We start from the raw sequence: 15692 nt of genomic DNA on the forward strand, positions 1-15692 counted from the left end.
AACTCTGCTGTTAACACAGAACAGCCACAGATAATGTGTAAATGAATGAGTGTGGCTATGTTCCAATAAAATTCTATTTATGGACACTGAAATTTGAATTTCACATAATTTTCATATGTCGTGGGATATTAAGCTTTTGATTTTTTTTGCGCCCCCCCCAACACTTAAAAAATATAAAATACATCATGGGCCGTGGGCTGGATTTGGCTTGCCCACTGAAATTTGCCCAACCCCTGATGCCAAAGGAGGAGGAATGGGCTCGGCAGGGGAGGAGGGAGGAGCGTGGTTGGTTCCAGATGAGCTGATGGTGAGGGGCACGGGGCATGTTTGGGAGCTGGCCCTTTGGTAAGCGACCACAGGTGTGGGTCCGTGCCCCGGCAACACCTCTCAGCTGGAGTCAGGAGCCGAGGTGAGAGCTGGAGCTGTGAATGAGCCGCATGTCCCTGGAAGAGAGGTGGGTGGGAAGGTGAGGCCAGGGAGCGTCCTTGAGGAAAACCTGTGTTCTTCAGGAGAAAGAGGGGAGGGATCAGAGTAGGAACAGAGCGAGAGGCAGAAGGAGGCCCCGGGGAGGAGAGAGGACAGAAGACTGTCCTGGGGTGGGTGGCTACAGGCCAGGATGACCCAAGACCTTCTGCTCCATGCGATAGGCGGCTGCTGCCCACATGTGAGAGCAGGTCACTGCAAAGAGGGGACAGAGGCCAACTGCAGCGGGTGGGAGGAGGCCAGGGCTTGAGGCAATGGAGCCCTCTTGGGAGGACTTTGGCCATGAATGGGGACGGAGACACAGCGATAGCATGACAGGACTTTTTAAGGACTTGGACCCTTGGCCACAGGGAGCGTAAAGGTACAGGGGCATGGAAATGTCATCACTCCAGAAGGAAGGGGATGGGGGCAGCAGCAGAGGGAGGACAGAGGGGCTGCAGGGAAGGCGGCAGGAGGTCACACAGCTGGCCGTGTGTGGAGGTCACACACTCACCGAGTGTGTGAGTGGAGAGGAGAGCTCTGGCCTGCAGAGTGAGGGGTTGTGGGGTGTTGTGAACGCCCGGGGGTCCAGAGCTCATGCTGCAGGTGACATGAGAAGTCTGTCTCAGAGCCTCACGTGACCACTGCACTCTGGCTTATCCACTGAGGACCAGTGCCTTGACCAAGAGTGTAATAGCCACCAGCGATCTGTTTGTGGGGACTCAGCTTTCTGGAGCTGGGAGGGACCTGAACTCGGGTTGGAGGGCCAGCCAGGAACGACCAGAGCATGTGGGGGCTGGGGTGGAGGACACCGCAGGGGTAGAGGACACTAGCCACCAGGTCCACAGGCCCTCCCTCCCACGGGGCGGGTAGTCCAGAAGTCTGATGTTGGGGAAGGGCCAGATCCGTCTTTGGTCAGCAGCATGGCTAGAGCTCGGGGTGGGGAGGCTGACTTCCCGAAGCAGGGTGCGGTCCAGGACGGAAATAGCCCCTCCTTGAGTCTGAGGGATTCAGACCCACTTTTAGCCTGAGACCTGTCCAGCCTGCGGGGAACTCAGTGGAGGGTGCTCGGACAGACACAGGTGCCTGTCTCTGCACCCAGCACGGCCTCTGCCCTCACCGTGACCTTTGCCCCCCCCAGGAAAGCTGACAGGCATGAGCGAGATCACAGAGAAGCTCACGCTGCCAGACAGCTGTCGCAGTGACCACGTCGTGGTGCAGAAAGTGACTACCGTTGCCAACCTGGGTCGTGTCCCTTGTGGGACCTCTGACGAGTACAGGTAGCGGCCACCAGCAGAGGGGATGAGATGGGCTCTGGGCAGGCCGGCTCTGCAGGAGGGCCCCCGGCCACGAGGCTGAGCCCCCGCCTCTGTCCTCACCCCAGATTTGCAGGCAGGACGCTGACCAGCGGGAGCCTGGTCCTGCTCACCCTGGACGCCCGGCCCTCGGGGGCTGCGCAGCTGACCGTCAACAGCGAGAAGATGGTGATCGGCACCATGCTGGTGAAGGACGTGGTGCAGGCTCTGACCCAGTGATGCCCGCGGGCCGGGAGTTCTCAGCCCTGCTCGTCTCTCCCTCGTGGCACTGGGCTGCTAGCCCCCATCCCTCCTTCTCTCTCCCTCTTTTCTTCTCTCTCTCCTAGCAGATTCCTCAGGCCAGATAGCACCAAGGGTGGGGGTGGTGGAGCTGTTGCCCTCTGGTCATTCCCAGCCCCCTTCCCCCATAACGCCCCTCCCCACGGGTTCCACATGCTCTGTGCAGGGGCAGCCCCTGACTGCGCCCTTGTCTTCTCGGCTTTCTGCAACTGTGTGTGTAGCAGAATCCCAATAAAAGGCTTCTCCCTATATGCTGCCTCAGCTTTCCCTCCTTCTGGGCTCTGTCTGGGGGGGGGCGGGGGCAAGCTGCTCTGAGCGGCCATGTGACTCTTGTGAATGATCATCGCTGACTTTCTAGGGGAGGTTGGGACTCACTCCCATAGGTGACTCTGGCCAGACTCCAGGGTGACCCTCTGTGAGTCTCCAGGCCTGTGTGTGGAAGAGACCTCCAGGCAGGGGTGGGGGGGCCGAGCTAGAAGATCTCCCTGTCCTTGCTAGCAGGCTCTGCAGAAGGGAGGCCTCTCTGGTCACTGTCAGTCCCCATGGATTCCCCTCATGGACCCTTGGGAAAGACCGCTAATGTGGGGGACTCCCCAACATCGGCGTGGGGTTCGGACTGTGTCGGCAGTGGGGCCCCTGCCCGGCTGGGGCGCTGACCCAACCAGCCGTCATGGAGGGGCGGGAGTGGGAGAGGTACAGCAGCATTCCCAAACAGCCCCGTGTCAGATAACCCCACATATTCCAGTCGGCATCTGCAGGAGAGAGCCCTTTCTCACTGAGCCCCGGGGGCTGAGGTTGCTCCGTGGACACACTTGAGCAGTGAAGACGGACGGCCTCTGCAGCTGGGACGAGGCTTCCGGAGGTGGCGGTGAGTATCGGGGCTCCTTGACGCCTTTCTCCATGAAGAAAGCGGCTGAGTGAGCAGTGCTTCCAAAATATGTAAAGTGTAACACCGTAGCATGTGTTCTACCAAAAAACAAAAAAATGAGAGTCTATGATCAAGTTTAGGAATAACGGATTTAAAGATTTTATTTATTTACTTGACAGAGTTCACAAGTAGGCAGAGACGCAGGCAGAGAGAGAGAGAGGGAAGCAGGCTCCCCACTGAGCAGAGAGTCCAATGTGGGGCTCGATCTCAGGACCCTGAGATCATGACCTGAGCCGAAAGCAGCAGCTCAACCCACTTAGCCACCCAGGCGCCCTAGGAATAATGGATTTAAACGAAACAAGTTTATTTCCCACAGACCTTCTCAAGGACTTCACTGCGCCAATTTGTATCGTGACCTATCCCTGCCCCAAAGGGGCTGGTGCAGTGTTATCCAAACCTGGTTTTGACTTTGGAAGTCTTTCCCCCCAGAATACTTTTTTTTTTTTTAATTTTTTTTTAATTTTTTTTTTTTAGATTTTATTTATTTATCAGAGAGAGAGAGGGGGAGAGAGCAAGCACAGGCAGACAGAATGGCAGGCAGAGGCAGAGAGAGAAGCAGGCTCCCCGCCGAGCAAGGAGCCTGATGTGGGACTCGATCCCAGGACGCTGGGATCATGACCTGAGCCGAAGGCAGCTGCTTAACCAACTGCCAGGGTTGCAAGGAAAACACACTCAAACGAAGGTTTGAGAGGAGACGCCTCAGCATCCCCCCACCCCCTCCTCTGTGACTGAGGCTCTAGACCCTTGGTCCTCCCTCCCCACCGCCTTGCCCCTGAGGCGTCTCTGACAGGTCTCTGCAGGGGAGAGGCAGGTGCAGCAGGTGTGGCCTCCTCTCGGGGAAGGCGGACAAAGGCACTGCCAGGGGACACCCCTGCCTCCGTCTCTGGGGACACGCTGGGCTCCGTGGCGCTAGACAGCAGCTGGAGCCCCACAGTCTCCCTGGAATCACGGTTTTTGTCACTGCAGGTTTGGCAATGGGACCGATCGGCCAGTCAAGGGCAGACGGAGAGGTCAGCCTGCTCTCCTGTCTTGAATCCGCAGCGCCCGCAGCGTAAGGTGAGCGCGGTTCCCAAGGCACTGAACGGGGACCATCAGAGAATTCTTTGCCGACCTGTACTTTGCAACAAAGGCCCCAGAACGGAGTCTGTTGGAACCAGAAGTGCGTCAGGCATCTCCCCCAACCTCCCTCAAGGAGCTCGCAGCCCAGATTCCCACAGCCTCTCAGGAAGGGCCCTGGGATCCAACCTCGAGTGAGACTCCGTGTGCTAGAACGTTGGTCCCTGCCCCAGGCTGCTTTCTCCAGAGCGTGTCCCAGGCTGTGGGCTTAGCAGTCTCAGACCTTCATGAGAAAATGGTTCTTGTGCTGGTGTCAGGGGAGAGGCAGGGAGGAGAGCGAGGTGTGCCCGGGCAGCTGGCCAAGAGAGCGCGGAGCCCCGGCGGGCAGGCAGTGCAGCTGGAGCTGGCAGATGCAGCAGCCTCCCAGCCAGGAGGGGGAAGGGGCCGGGTCTGGGCTGAGGGGATGGTCTAGGGAGAGCAAACCTTTGCCAGGGGAAGGGAGTGGCTGCCCCAGTCCTTGGCCCAGCCCAGGTCTCCCAAGAGCCTAGGTCCCTGGCCACACCTTCCCCGAGCCACCGGGATTGAGTGGGTCTCTGCCAGGGTGAGAAGGGCCCGCCCAGCACACAGTGGGGGGAGCTGCCCAGACCTGCGGGGGCTGGGGGACTTCAGTCTCCCCCAGAACATCCTTCTTTCCAACCTGTGTTATACCCTGTATTTTGTCACTGACCCAAGTGTTTGTACCTGTGGTGCCACTTTGTCCCCAGGGCCTCAGGGGCCTGGGCTCAGGCTTCCTGGATTTCACGCTGCCCCCTTAGCAGGAAGCTGGCCCAGGGCTGGGGATTCATGGAGGGCCCCGGACCGGACTGCAGCACAGCCGATGAAGTCCTCTTAGCGTTCTGTTCTGCCAGTGTCCGGGGACAGCTGCGGGGAGGAGGAGGAGGGGGATAGAAGGCAGGCAGAATGCGTCCCCAGGGCAGAGCATGACGGCAGACCCAGGAGGTCTGAGTGTGGTCCGAGCCTGACCATGGGTCTCTACAGGTCAGAGCACAGTGAACGCAGAGAGGGCCTGGGAACTGGAGCCCAGCCCAGCATGGCTTCAAAGTCGCGCCCCGGGCAAAGTCTTCAGGTTCTGGCCAGGCTGCAGCAACTGGCTAGCCGCCAGGGCTGGGGGACAGATCTATCTGCAGAAGATAAAGACATCCCTATCTAGTGACATCAAGGAAGCCACCACAAGGCTGTGCCCATGCTGGGAACCCGCCCAGCATGGGACAAGCCCTATACTAGTTCAGAACCTTCTTCTGGGCCTTTTGGGGTCACCTCCTAGCATAGCCTGCAGATTAAAGGGGTTGCATATGTAACTCAGTGTGACAGGGCATCCCTGGTCTGACTGGGCAAGGAAGGGAAAGCAGGACAACTCTGACCCACAAGAGGGCCTGGCCTCTGGACAGCCAGGATCCTCACCACCAGCTGCTTGGTGACCCAGACTTGCTGACCCAAGTTCATGGCCTGTTCGGTCACCCCTGTCTCTACTCTAGCTCAACATGCCAGGGCTTGGTGGGGGTGGGAGGAGGCCTGCCTGGGTCCTTTCTTCCTCCTCGGTGACTGAGTAGCCAACGTGTCTTGGGCACTGTGGTGACAAAGCTAGGACCACTGGCCACCGGGACAAGGCTGTGAACCACAGAAGGCCTGCCCAGCCCCGGAGATCCTGTCTGACTCTATCAGCCTACAACCGGCGGCGGAGTCGGGTGTGTGTGGGAGAGCTGGGCCAGGGTGCTCATGGACGGGGGTCCTCAAGGCGGTGGTCTGGGTCTTCCTTCTCTAACTGCCTGCTCAGTCCTGTGTCCCAGGGTCAAGAGAAGGACAGTGAACGAGAGTACCTGGAAGGGTGAAGCCCAGGGTGGGCTACGGAGAACGAGGGGGTAAAAGCAGGACATAGTGTCTGGGATTTTCTACTAGAAAGTGGTCTGAGCCCTTTATCTGCCCCAACCCCCACCCCACTCATCTATCAAGAAAGCACTTAGGGCTGCACTGCTAGACCCTGGCCATTAGGAGCTCCTATCCCTACTGCCCCATTACTGCGGAGGATGCTGTGGTGTCCCTAAGGCCTCACAGCTGGAGCCGTCCTGAGGAGCGTGAGCAATGCTGGGGGTGCCCACACTCCCTGAACATCTCACCACTTCTTATCCTGGTGCCAGGAGTCCTCCAGCTGGAGCCACTTTTCAGGTCTTCCACTCCGAGATGCCGCTTGAACAGAAACACTCCGCGGCTTCCCCGTGGTACCTAGAGAACAGAGGTTGGCAAGAGCTCCGACAGAATGCTTGTCTTATCTTCTGGGAAGACCCCAGACACCTGGGTCCGTGTCTGGCTCAGTTGGTTAAGCATCTGCCTTCGGCTCAGGTCATGATCCCAGGGTCCTGGGATTGTGTCCCGCATCAGGCTCCCTGTCCAGCAGGAAGCCTGCTGCTCCCTCTCCCTCTGCCCTTCTGCTTGTGTTCTGTCTCTTGCTTTCTCTCTCTCTTAGATAAATAAGTAAAATATTTTTTAAAAAGACTTTTAAAAATACTATTTAAAAATTAAGTATAATATTCATATTGAAAATTGTACAAATGACAAGTATGCAGTTCCCCAAGTTTTCATAGAAGGAACCACCCATGTAAACGAGAAGCTGAGTGTGATGACAGCCCCTGCCCCTTGTGCAGTGTTTTATTTCGCTCAGAGATCATGGAGCTTTGAAGCTATCTGATACCCAACTCCAGTTGGAAGTGGGATCCTGGGCAGCCGGGACGGACTCGTGTTTGGCAATGGCGGCACGGTAGCATGTGCTGGTCTCTGGGGCCACTAGGGCACCAGCAACCCCTGTAGCAGGGGCAGGGTGCATGGAAATTAGCAGGATTGTTTTAACTGAGGGAGAATGTGAGGGAGCAGCTCTGCAGAAGAAGGAACTCTTGAGGGCCTGGGCAAGGTGACCTCGATGTAGGCTTTTATGTATCAGAAGCCAGCCATCTGCACCTGCAGAGGGAAGGCAAGAAGAGGTGGGGTTGGGAGAGGGGATACCCCTAGGACGAGGCAAGACGGAGGCCTCAGGATTCTGACAATGGTAGCTGCATTCTTTCAAGTAAATTCTGAATCATGTCTTTATCCTTTGCTGGAAACAAAGGCCATGGCCTCCTGAGTTCTCCCGTTGCTCCTTTTCCTGAGACTCTGGATATCTCTAACCCTTTCTCCAGCATCTCGGGCCAACAGCCCTCAGCTTCCATTGTGATCAGTGTGGCAACTGACCCCCAGGACTGTGCATGGGAGTCCCTGCTGTTTCCCATCTGTGGCCTTGGGCCTCTCATCAGGCTTGATGGGTGTGAATAGTGGGATATTGCAGAAGTGACAGTATGTCCTTTCTGAGATGTTATAAAAGTCACTGTACTTCCACCCCAGTCTTTTTCTTTCTCCATCTGGTCATTTGCTCTGGAGAGGCTGTCTTGAGCTAAAGCCGGAAGCCCTACGGAGGGGTCCATGCGACAAAAGAATTGAGGCTTTGCCAGGGGCCACCTGAGCGAACTAAGAAGCAGAACTGCAGCTCCAGGCAAAGCTTCCAATGACTGCAGTTCTGGTCCCCAGCTCAGCTGCAGCCTCAGGAGGAACCCCAGGCTAGAGCCACCCAGCAGAGTCATTCTTGGATTCCTGACTTGCAGAGATTGTGCAAGGTGATACATGTCATTGTTTCGAGCTGTTAGCTTTACAGCCACAAATTAATACCATCCAGCCCCAGACCCACAGCGGGGGGAAAGTCCTCAGAGCGGGGCCTGGCCCCCAGGCTCTGGCTTTGCAAGCACTTGGCTCCCATACTCAGCGCGCGGTGTGCTGGAGTGGGCTTGTGCTGGCTCAGAGCCCCGACCGCCATGCCTCCAGGAATTCTGAGCCAGGTGGTGTCGCACTGGTGGCTGGAAATCAGCTGTGGTGGGAATATTCACATCGCAGAACTAGGTGGTTACTGCAGGGACTTCCCTTCCCACAGCTTGTTGTCAGGCTTCTGCCGGCACACCACTGCCTTTAATGATCTCCGTCCCTTATTTCTTTAAAAAACTATGATAACGAATATAACATAACCACGGCTATTGTCCTGATTCCCAGGCTTAAGGACCAAAGCACTTACTGATTTAGGCAATACCCTTTGTACTCATTTCACAAGCTCTTCCCGCCTCACCTGAAGTAAACCACTATCAGAATTTTCTGTTGATCGATGTGCATTTTTTTCTGTACTTATTCTACATATGGATAGGCCCTTAAATGATATAATATATATATATATACTTTTGATAGCAGTATACTGCATGTTTTAAAATTTTATATAAATGGGATCATAAAGTGTATCTTCTCCTACCTCCTGTTTTTGTCACTCAATATTATTTCTGAGTCATCTATGTTGACGTGGTCTGGCTTTATTTCATTTACTTTTACTTATACATAGTATTCCATTGTATGACTCTACCACAATTTATTGATGCACTCTCCTGCTGGTGGATATTTATTTATTTATTTATTTATTTATTTTTTAAAAGATTTATTTATTTATTTATTTGACAGAGAGAGATCACAAGTAGGTAGAGAGGCAGGCAGAGAGAGAGAGAGAGAGGAGGAAACAGGCTCCCTGCTGAGCAGAGAGCCCGATGCGGGACTCGATCCCAGGACCCTGAGATCATGACCTGAGCCGAAGGCAGCAGCTTAACCCACTGAGCCACCCAGGCGCCCCAAGATATTTAAAGTTGCTATTTTATTTTTGCAATTGTCAATAGTACAGCTATTAGCATTTTTATTCAGGCCTCCTTTAAAATATGCAAAGGTTTCTCTAACATATTACCCTAAGATTAGAATTGCTGGGTCATAGAATATACACGTGTGCAACTTAAACAGCATTGGCACAGCAGCTGTAATTCACATCAAGAATTTCATGGTACCTTGGCTCACAAGAGTCCCCAGACTGGAAACAATTCCAATACCGATCAATAGGAGGATGGAGAAGCAAATTCGGTACATCTGCACAATGGAATATGGCTTAACAAGAAGAATACTGACCTGTTGCCACAGGCAACAACATGCGTGGGTCCATATTGAATGGAAGAAGCCAGATGTTTATGTGAAGTTCTACAACAGGAAGAATGGAGGTCAGGAAATGAGTAAGAATAATAGTTACCTCAAGGAGGGAGGTATGAAGTGGGAAAAAGCATGATGGAATCCTGTGGAGTTCTGGAAAGATTCTATGCCTTGATGTAGGTGACAGTTACCTGGGTATATATGTAGGTAAAAAAAATTATTGAGCTGAACATTTAAGATTTGTACATTCCATATTATATGTGTTTTCCCTCAATTTAAAACATGTAGAAAATAAAAGCAAAAAACTAGAATGGGGGAGCCAATTTATACTCTCAGTGGCAGTGATCCTGCTACTGGGAAAGTGAGACTTCCATTTTGTCTGTGTGAGAGTTGTGAATTGTCTCTCCTGTGGTTATTGCTGAGGGTACACACCTAATGCTATGTTTGTTGGCCATTTGGTTTTTTCTGCTTCTGTCAATTGCCTGTTCCCATCTTTTGCCCATTTTTCTATAGGGTTGTCTCTTTTCCTCATTGATTATAATTCTTATGTATACTGGAAACCAGTCCTTTGTAGATCTTACATTGCAAGTATCTTCTTCTAGTTTATGACTTGTTTTTTTCAAATTTTAAAGATCTTTTGTTAAATCAAAGCTTTAAATTTTAATGTGGCTAAATTTATCAATCTACCTTTATGTCCTGTGCTTTATGTTTCTGATTTACAAAATTCACCCACACTCTGAGGTAATAAAATATTTTAATATTTTCTTCTGAAACTTTTCCAAGTAGTGCCTTTCACATTTATACCTTCAACCCACTTTAAATTCACATTTGTGTATGATGCAAGGTGGATCTGATTCACACTTTTAATCCCACTTTAAAAGACAAACAAAAGAACATGGTTTCTTCTTCACAGAGCTTAGGAAGAGTCTAGGAGAGACTGTGTGCCTAACTTTACCTTGTGGTCTTGAGTTCTTAAGTCAATCCCTCTTCTGATCTTTTTCAACCAGGAAAATTATTTCCTCCCCACGCTGTCTTTTCTTTTTTCAGCTGCTTGCTGTGGAAGTACTGAACACCTGAGCACATACACAACTACATGGTTCCTCCTGTCCTCCTCGTACATGCATTTAAAACTTAGTCCAGGGAATTACCATTGCACTTAAACCTGTCTTGCAAATCTGGAGCTTGACTGCAGAGACAGTGCCAGGCATAGCTGGGCTCAAAGGCTGTTTGTTGACTCTGAGAATGGATAATGCTGCCTATTTGTTCCTGCTACTTCTGCCAGTGACCAGCTGTCGGGACTTGACCGAGTCATTTAATATCTCCACCTCTGCTGCTTTCCACACTGTACCCTGTGGACTGTGGACACCTTCCAGTCAGAAGTACTGTTCTTCCTGTTCTACCTGCAGGCATGGCCAAGTGAGGGCAAGGAGCAAAGGGGCAGGCCACACCTGAGGCCATGACTGCATTTTGACCCAGCCACTCCATCCGTCACCATCTGCATTGAGCTCTGGGGTCAGTCAGAAAGAACTGCACACATAAGGGTGCTGGAGGTTTTGTTCTTATCTGGTCAAGGCTCTGAAGCAAGAAGACTGGGTTTGAGTTCCCACTCTATTTCTAGCTGGGAATCCTTGGGCTAGGTATTTCACTCTTTTTGAGCTTCTGTTTTCTCATCAAACACAGGTAAAACACTTAGAACTCTGCCATGCATGTAGTAAGTGCTTAGTGAAGGTCAGCTATTACCATTGTGCCAGCAAGTTTAGGAAAAGGGATTTTAGGCAGCAGCAATTTCTGTTCCAAGTCACCTGAAAGACACCTTCATTTTCTTATGGTTAGGAGTTTTCAAATATGAAAGAGCTCCCAGATACCTACTCCCTTGGGCACTATTCCAGGTTTCAGATTCTTATCTTGCTCAGCTTTGGGTCAAGAAGGAAGGATGTACACAAGTTTGCAGCAAAAGGGCTGCATGGGGCCCCTGGATGTACGGGGCTTTGCTCTTAAAAATCGAATTAGTGACCAAATTTAAAATTAATAAGATTTCACTTTGAAAAAACCCAAGACAACCGAAGTTGTCTTGAAAGATCTGCCTAGGCTAGGACCTTATTTAGGCATGGCATCTATCCGCCACTGGCCCTTTCCGTGCGCCTGGGCCTTCTCCGTGCTTTCACCCTAGGTGGCTCCTGGGCTATGGTGTCCAGGTTGCACCCCCAGGAAGACAAGCAAGATGCACCACTTTGGAGCAGCTGTACTATGCTGTCTGTGGGCCAGAGTAAGCCTTGGGGGGTGGGCTGTTCCCCAAAAAGGAAGGGCCCCAGGAAGGAACCCCTGAAGGAGGGTCCCAGTGAAGCTGAACCACGAGGTATGGTTTTCTCGGTGGCTGGAATGGCCCAGCGTGAGAAGGAGGGCAGATGGCTAGGCAGAAAGAGGTCAGAATAGTTGATGGGTAGGGGGTGCCAGGACCCCCTCTTGCCCTGCCCTTGCAGCATCACCCTCTCTGCCCATGACCCGGGCAACACAAGGAAGCTCCCTGCATGAGGACATTCTTCTGAATGGAGACCAGCCAACTTCACTGTCACTCGGAGTCTTCCTGTGGACTTGTACTCCCATCTGTTCTTATCCTGGCTACCTTCTCCCCTTAATCCTCCTGAAACAGCAGATAAGCCCACTGACTTCCTCTCCTTCCACAGAAACCTAAAGTTACCTGCCCACCCCGGCCCTGGTCATTAGATCCAGGCCAGCCTCACCAGCCTGCCAGGAAAGGCAGCAGTCCTGTTTTCCCAACGGCCAGGAGAAGCCTTGTGCATAATGAATGCTTTATAGCTAGTGTTATAATGATGAGCTAACCCATGTGCCTCACTTAGTCACGCCCTACAAACGCCGGTCCCTCTCCTCGCTCCAGTCCCTTACTTGTTCTCGGCCTCTACTGAGTGTCCAGTCACATCTTATGAGATCCGATACGGCCATTCTCCTGTTGACAATTCTTAATAGTTCCCTGCTGTCTGCAAAATAAAGGCCCTTCACAGACTGGGCCCAGGCTTCCCTCCTGTGGTATCAGCATTATCGTCGTCCTGGTCGGATTGAGCTGCTCTGTCAATCCTCCCTCCCCGCCTCTGCTTGGTCTCCCGCCTGGAATGCCCTCTCCGCCTCTGCGCTTGCCTGGGGCTTCCGGTCCGCTCCTGCGCCAGCCACCCCAGGTCGCCTTTCCCGACAACAGCCAGGACCACAGTGGTGTCTCTTGTCCTGTGATCCCCGCCCTGTCCCTTGTCAGCTCTCCCTGAAGCTTCCTATTACAGCAGGGCAGGAGCGTCGAAAGCGGTTTCCCCAGGAAACTGCGGTCCAGAGAGGATCCCTGGTGTCTTTGGAACTTTGGGAAACCCCGACGCGTCCCCCTTTCCAGCACACGGGCCATTCCAGCACACGGAGCAGCAGATCTAACAGTCCTGGGGGCAGAGGCAAAGGCTAGGGCACTGGCTAGGGCGGCTGGCCCCTGCCCTGGAGGGGTCCTTGGAAGAACAGGAGCAGGGACACGGGGCTCTGCTGACAAAGCACCTCGCCGCCGCCGCGTCGCAGGGTCTGGTAAGTCGCGCCCTACGCGTACGGGGTGCGGAGAGTGAGGCCGCGAGGAGGAAAGTGACTTGAGCAGGGTCACTGGGTGAGTGGCGCGCTCGGGCGCGGGCCTCTGGGCTCCCGGGCGCGGGCAGCGGCCACCCCCGTCCAGGAGCCCGGCTCCGGGTGGGCGGCTGAGCCCTCGGCCGGGCTTGCCGGGAGGGGCGGGGCGGCGGGGGCGGGGGCCCGGGCGGGGCCGACACAGGTGCTTCGCATCCGGCCGGCGGGGGGGGGGCGGCTCCGCGGGGGCTTTATAAGCGGCCCGGGGCGCGGCGCTGTGCGCGGCTCGCTGCAAAAATAGTGCCCACGTGTCTACGCGTCCCTCGGCGCGCCGGCCCGCCGCTCGCCGGCCGGCCCGTCCGTCCCGCAGGGCCACGCCGGCCCCATGGCGTTCCCGCTGGTAAGAGCCGCCCGCTGCCGCTTGCCGCCCGCCGGGGCGGGGCTGGGCGGGGCGCGGTCCCGGCCGCGGCAGCTAACGGTCCGCGCGCAGTCTCGGCCGGCTCGGCGGTCCCCTCCTCCCCGCCCCCCCGCGAGCGCGAGTCCCGGGCGGGGCGCGGGTCACGTGCCCGCGGGCGTGGGGCCTCGTGGAGGGGCGTGTGGCGAGGGGGGGGCAGGGAGCCTCCTCGTGACTCAGGGCCTTTGGGCTTAAAGGCGCCGCGGCCCTCCGGGGGCGGCCGGTGGGGCCTCCAGGCTGCGCTGCGGACTCCCCGTGGCCTCGAGTGTATGTCCAGACGGGAGCCCACCGGACGGAGGGGCGCCTCGGCGCCGGGAACACTTCCATCTCCCGCAGCCGTCGCACGTGAGACCCGAAGACGCCGGCGCAGGGAGCTCACGCGCTTCGCAGCGCCCCCCGCGAGCCTCGTTCGTACCCAGGGGGCGGTGGGGGTGGGCGGGCGGCCCGGGTGGGGCGGGGCTACGGGCGGCCGCGACTCCCCCGCGCCGGGCCTACGCTGCCTGGAGGGCGCCACGACGGCAGCGGGCGCGGCTCCTTTAAGGCGGAGGGATCAGGCCCCTCGTGCGGCCCGGCTTCCCCAGCCCGGTGGGTCACGTGGCTTCACACGTTCGACTGTGCGGGAGCCGCGTTCTGGGGGCGGGGTCAGCTAGGTGGGGTCGCTCGCGGGTGGGTGGCCTAGCACGTGCACCGGGGCTTCGCGCGGGGGAGGCCTGAGGCGGCGGCTCTGAGGTGGGTCCTGTGGGCCCCGGCGGGCGGACGTGCAGACGTGGAGGCAGCGCCGCCCAGGAGGGAGCGTAGGCCGCACCTGCTTCAGCCTTCCTGACCCTGCGGCCTGGCGAGAGGACGTGTGCATGCGGCCCTGGTTTTGCCCTTCTCTGGTCAGTCCAGCTCCGGGCCGGGTGCACCAACTTGGGACGAAGGGGTGCGGACTCCGCCCCAGCCTCAGGTCTGGTGGAGCTGCAGCTGCGGGGGTAGCGGGCCAGGAAGGCCTGGGCCAGCCCTCAGCCCCACTGGGGTGGTGGGGACCCGGACCAAGGACAGGTCACTCACCTTTGGGTCCGTCACTTGCGTCGCTCCCTGGGTGGCGTCCTGGAGCGGGTCTTGTGTGTCATTCAGTCGCTTCTGACTTAGTAGCGTGCTCACGGGGTGCCCGGGCCCGGCCACAGGCTCCGTGAGGGGGCCCAGGGCTGCCCCGGGGCCTCCGGGAGGTCGAGGCAGCCCCGGTGCAGGCGGCCAGCGGGGTGCGCCTTGCAGGCCTCAGCCCTCTGCACGTGCCTCCCGGGAGCACTGCGAAGCGCCGCAGCCTCCGTGACAGCGCTGGGAAGCCAGGGGGCGCTTCTGGAAGCGCAGCGGGGGGGGGGGGGGGGGGGCTCCCCTCCCCCACGCGCACCCCCCCTCCCCCCCCCCCCCCCCCCCCCCCCCCCGCCTCGGTGCTCAGCGCTGCATTTCTCTGGCAACTGCCTCTGGTCTCCCTGGCTACCGCTCCGCCGCCTCACTCCCTGTTCTGGCACCTGAGTAAACTGCTCTGCGTCATGTGTCGGGGGGCGAGGGGCAGGCAGGCCAGTTGGCTCTCTGGGAGACACAGGTGTGCGGCCTGCTTCTCATCTGCGCCCCTCCCCCAACCCCAGGTGACAGCGTGCTGGCTGGAAGTGTGGCTGGGGAGCATAGTTTGCACTCTAAGGCTCCGTTTGAGCCTGGGGATGCGTGCTGGGTTAAAAATAAGAGTAAGTCCAAACAGGCAGCACAAAACCTCGGAGACCTCAGGCCGGTGATTGTTTCGCTGCTTGGCTGGTTTTTTGTCGTAGGTAGGAGAGGAGGGAAGGAAGTTCCGCTTCTGGAGCTCAGGGGAGCTCTGGGCTCGGGCTGTGGGGGAGCCCCTCGCGATAGTAATGCTGAGGGGCTCACCCCCGGTCTTCCGTGGTTCCGGTGAAGCTGGCTTCTTTGTTCCCAGAACACGTTGCTGTAGAGTTTGGTGTTTGTCACAGTGACTGGACTGAAACTTGCGAGGCCTGGCCATGCATGCTCAGTCTGTAGGACTAGAATTTGGAAGTTGGGCACCCTATGTGTAAGTCAGTCTTGGTAATACAAAAATGCTTGCATCCCCCCCCCCCGCCCTTCCCCGCCCCCTGCCCCCCAAGGCTTGTCTGCACCGCCAGAGCTGGTGCGTGGGGTCAAGGAGAACGGAAACATTTGCAACTGGGGTTGGGCCATAAGCACCTGATGCGGGGGTGGGTATTCTACCGGGGCCCACCTTTCATGGCGGTGATCTTGAGGCAGAAAGCAGAGGAAGGTGGTGAAAGTAGGAAGACTCCAGGCTTCCCACCAAACTTGTTAGCAAGTAAGCTTGTGATATTAGCTGCCTTACTGAGTATTTTCATGAGTCATCAAGGTGTTTATTTTGTTTTTAATCTTTAAAACTGGTTGTGTGCTCAGATCCCTGCAGGGGACTGAGGTTACATAAATGAGGGAAGCGGAGAGAGAAGAGTAGTGCCTACTGAGCTATAAAGTT

At 56.1% G+C, this 15692-nt stretch overlaps 2 protein-coding genes and 1 long non-coding RNA gene across 8 annotated transcripts in view; 2 read left to right on the forward strand and 1 right to left on the reverse strand.

Annotated features, from left to right (window-relative positions):
• Positions 1–2313, forward strand: part of AP3B2 (adaptor related protein complex 3 subunit beta 2) — a 28987-nt gene extending 26674 nt beyond the window's left edge. The window contains exons 25-26 of the mRNA XM_032341991.1: positions 1604–1742; positions 1847–2313. Of these exons, the coding sequence (XP_032197882.1) occupies positions 1604–1742; positions 1847–1997 (290 nt within the window). The 3' untranslated portion in view covers positions 1998–2313. The remainder of the gene's footprint in view (positions 1–1603; positions 1743–1846) is intronic.
• On the reverse strand, positions 160–14785 carry LOC116590345. The gene is made up of 5 exons (XR_004285562.1): positions 14234–14785; positions 4783–6321; positions 2834–3023; positions 977–1062; positions 160–443 (listed from the first exon to the last, which is right to left on the reverse strand). It is a non-coding gene; the product is annotated as an uncharacterized LOC116590345 (long non-coding RNA).
• The window catches only part of CPEB1 (cytoplasmic polyadenylation element binding protein 1), a 96440-nt gene continuing 93791 nt past the window's right edge, over positions 13044–15692 (forward strand). For 2 of the 6 annotated variants that reach the window (XM_032341994.1, XM_032341995.1), the window contains exon 1: positions 13213–13590. In XM_032341994.1, coding sequence (XP_032197885.1) covers positions 13453–13590 — 138 coding nt within the window. In that variant the 5' untranslated portion in view covers positions 13213–13452. Of the gene's footprint in view, positions 13130–13212; positions 13591–13836; positions 14062–15692 lie in introns of those variants that run through there. The other 4 variants (XM_032341996.1, XM_032341997.1, XM_032341999.1 and 1 more) reach the window with 3 other exon arrangements.

Source organism: Mustela erminea, chromosome 5, assembly GCF_009829155.1.
Source record: "Mustela erminea isolate mMusErm1 chromosome 5, mMusErm1.Pri, whole genome shotgun sequence".
NCBI classification, from domain to species: Eukaryota; Metazoa; Chordata; class Mammalia; order Carnivora; family Mustelidae; genus Mustela; species Mustela erminea.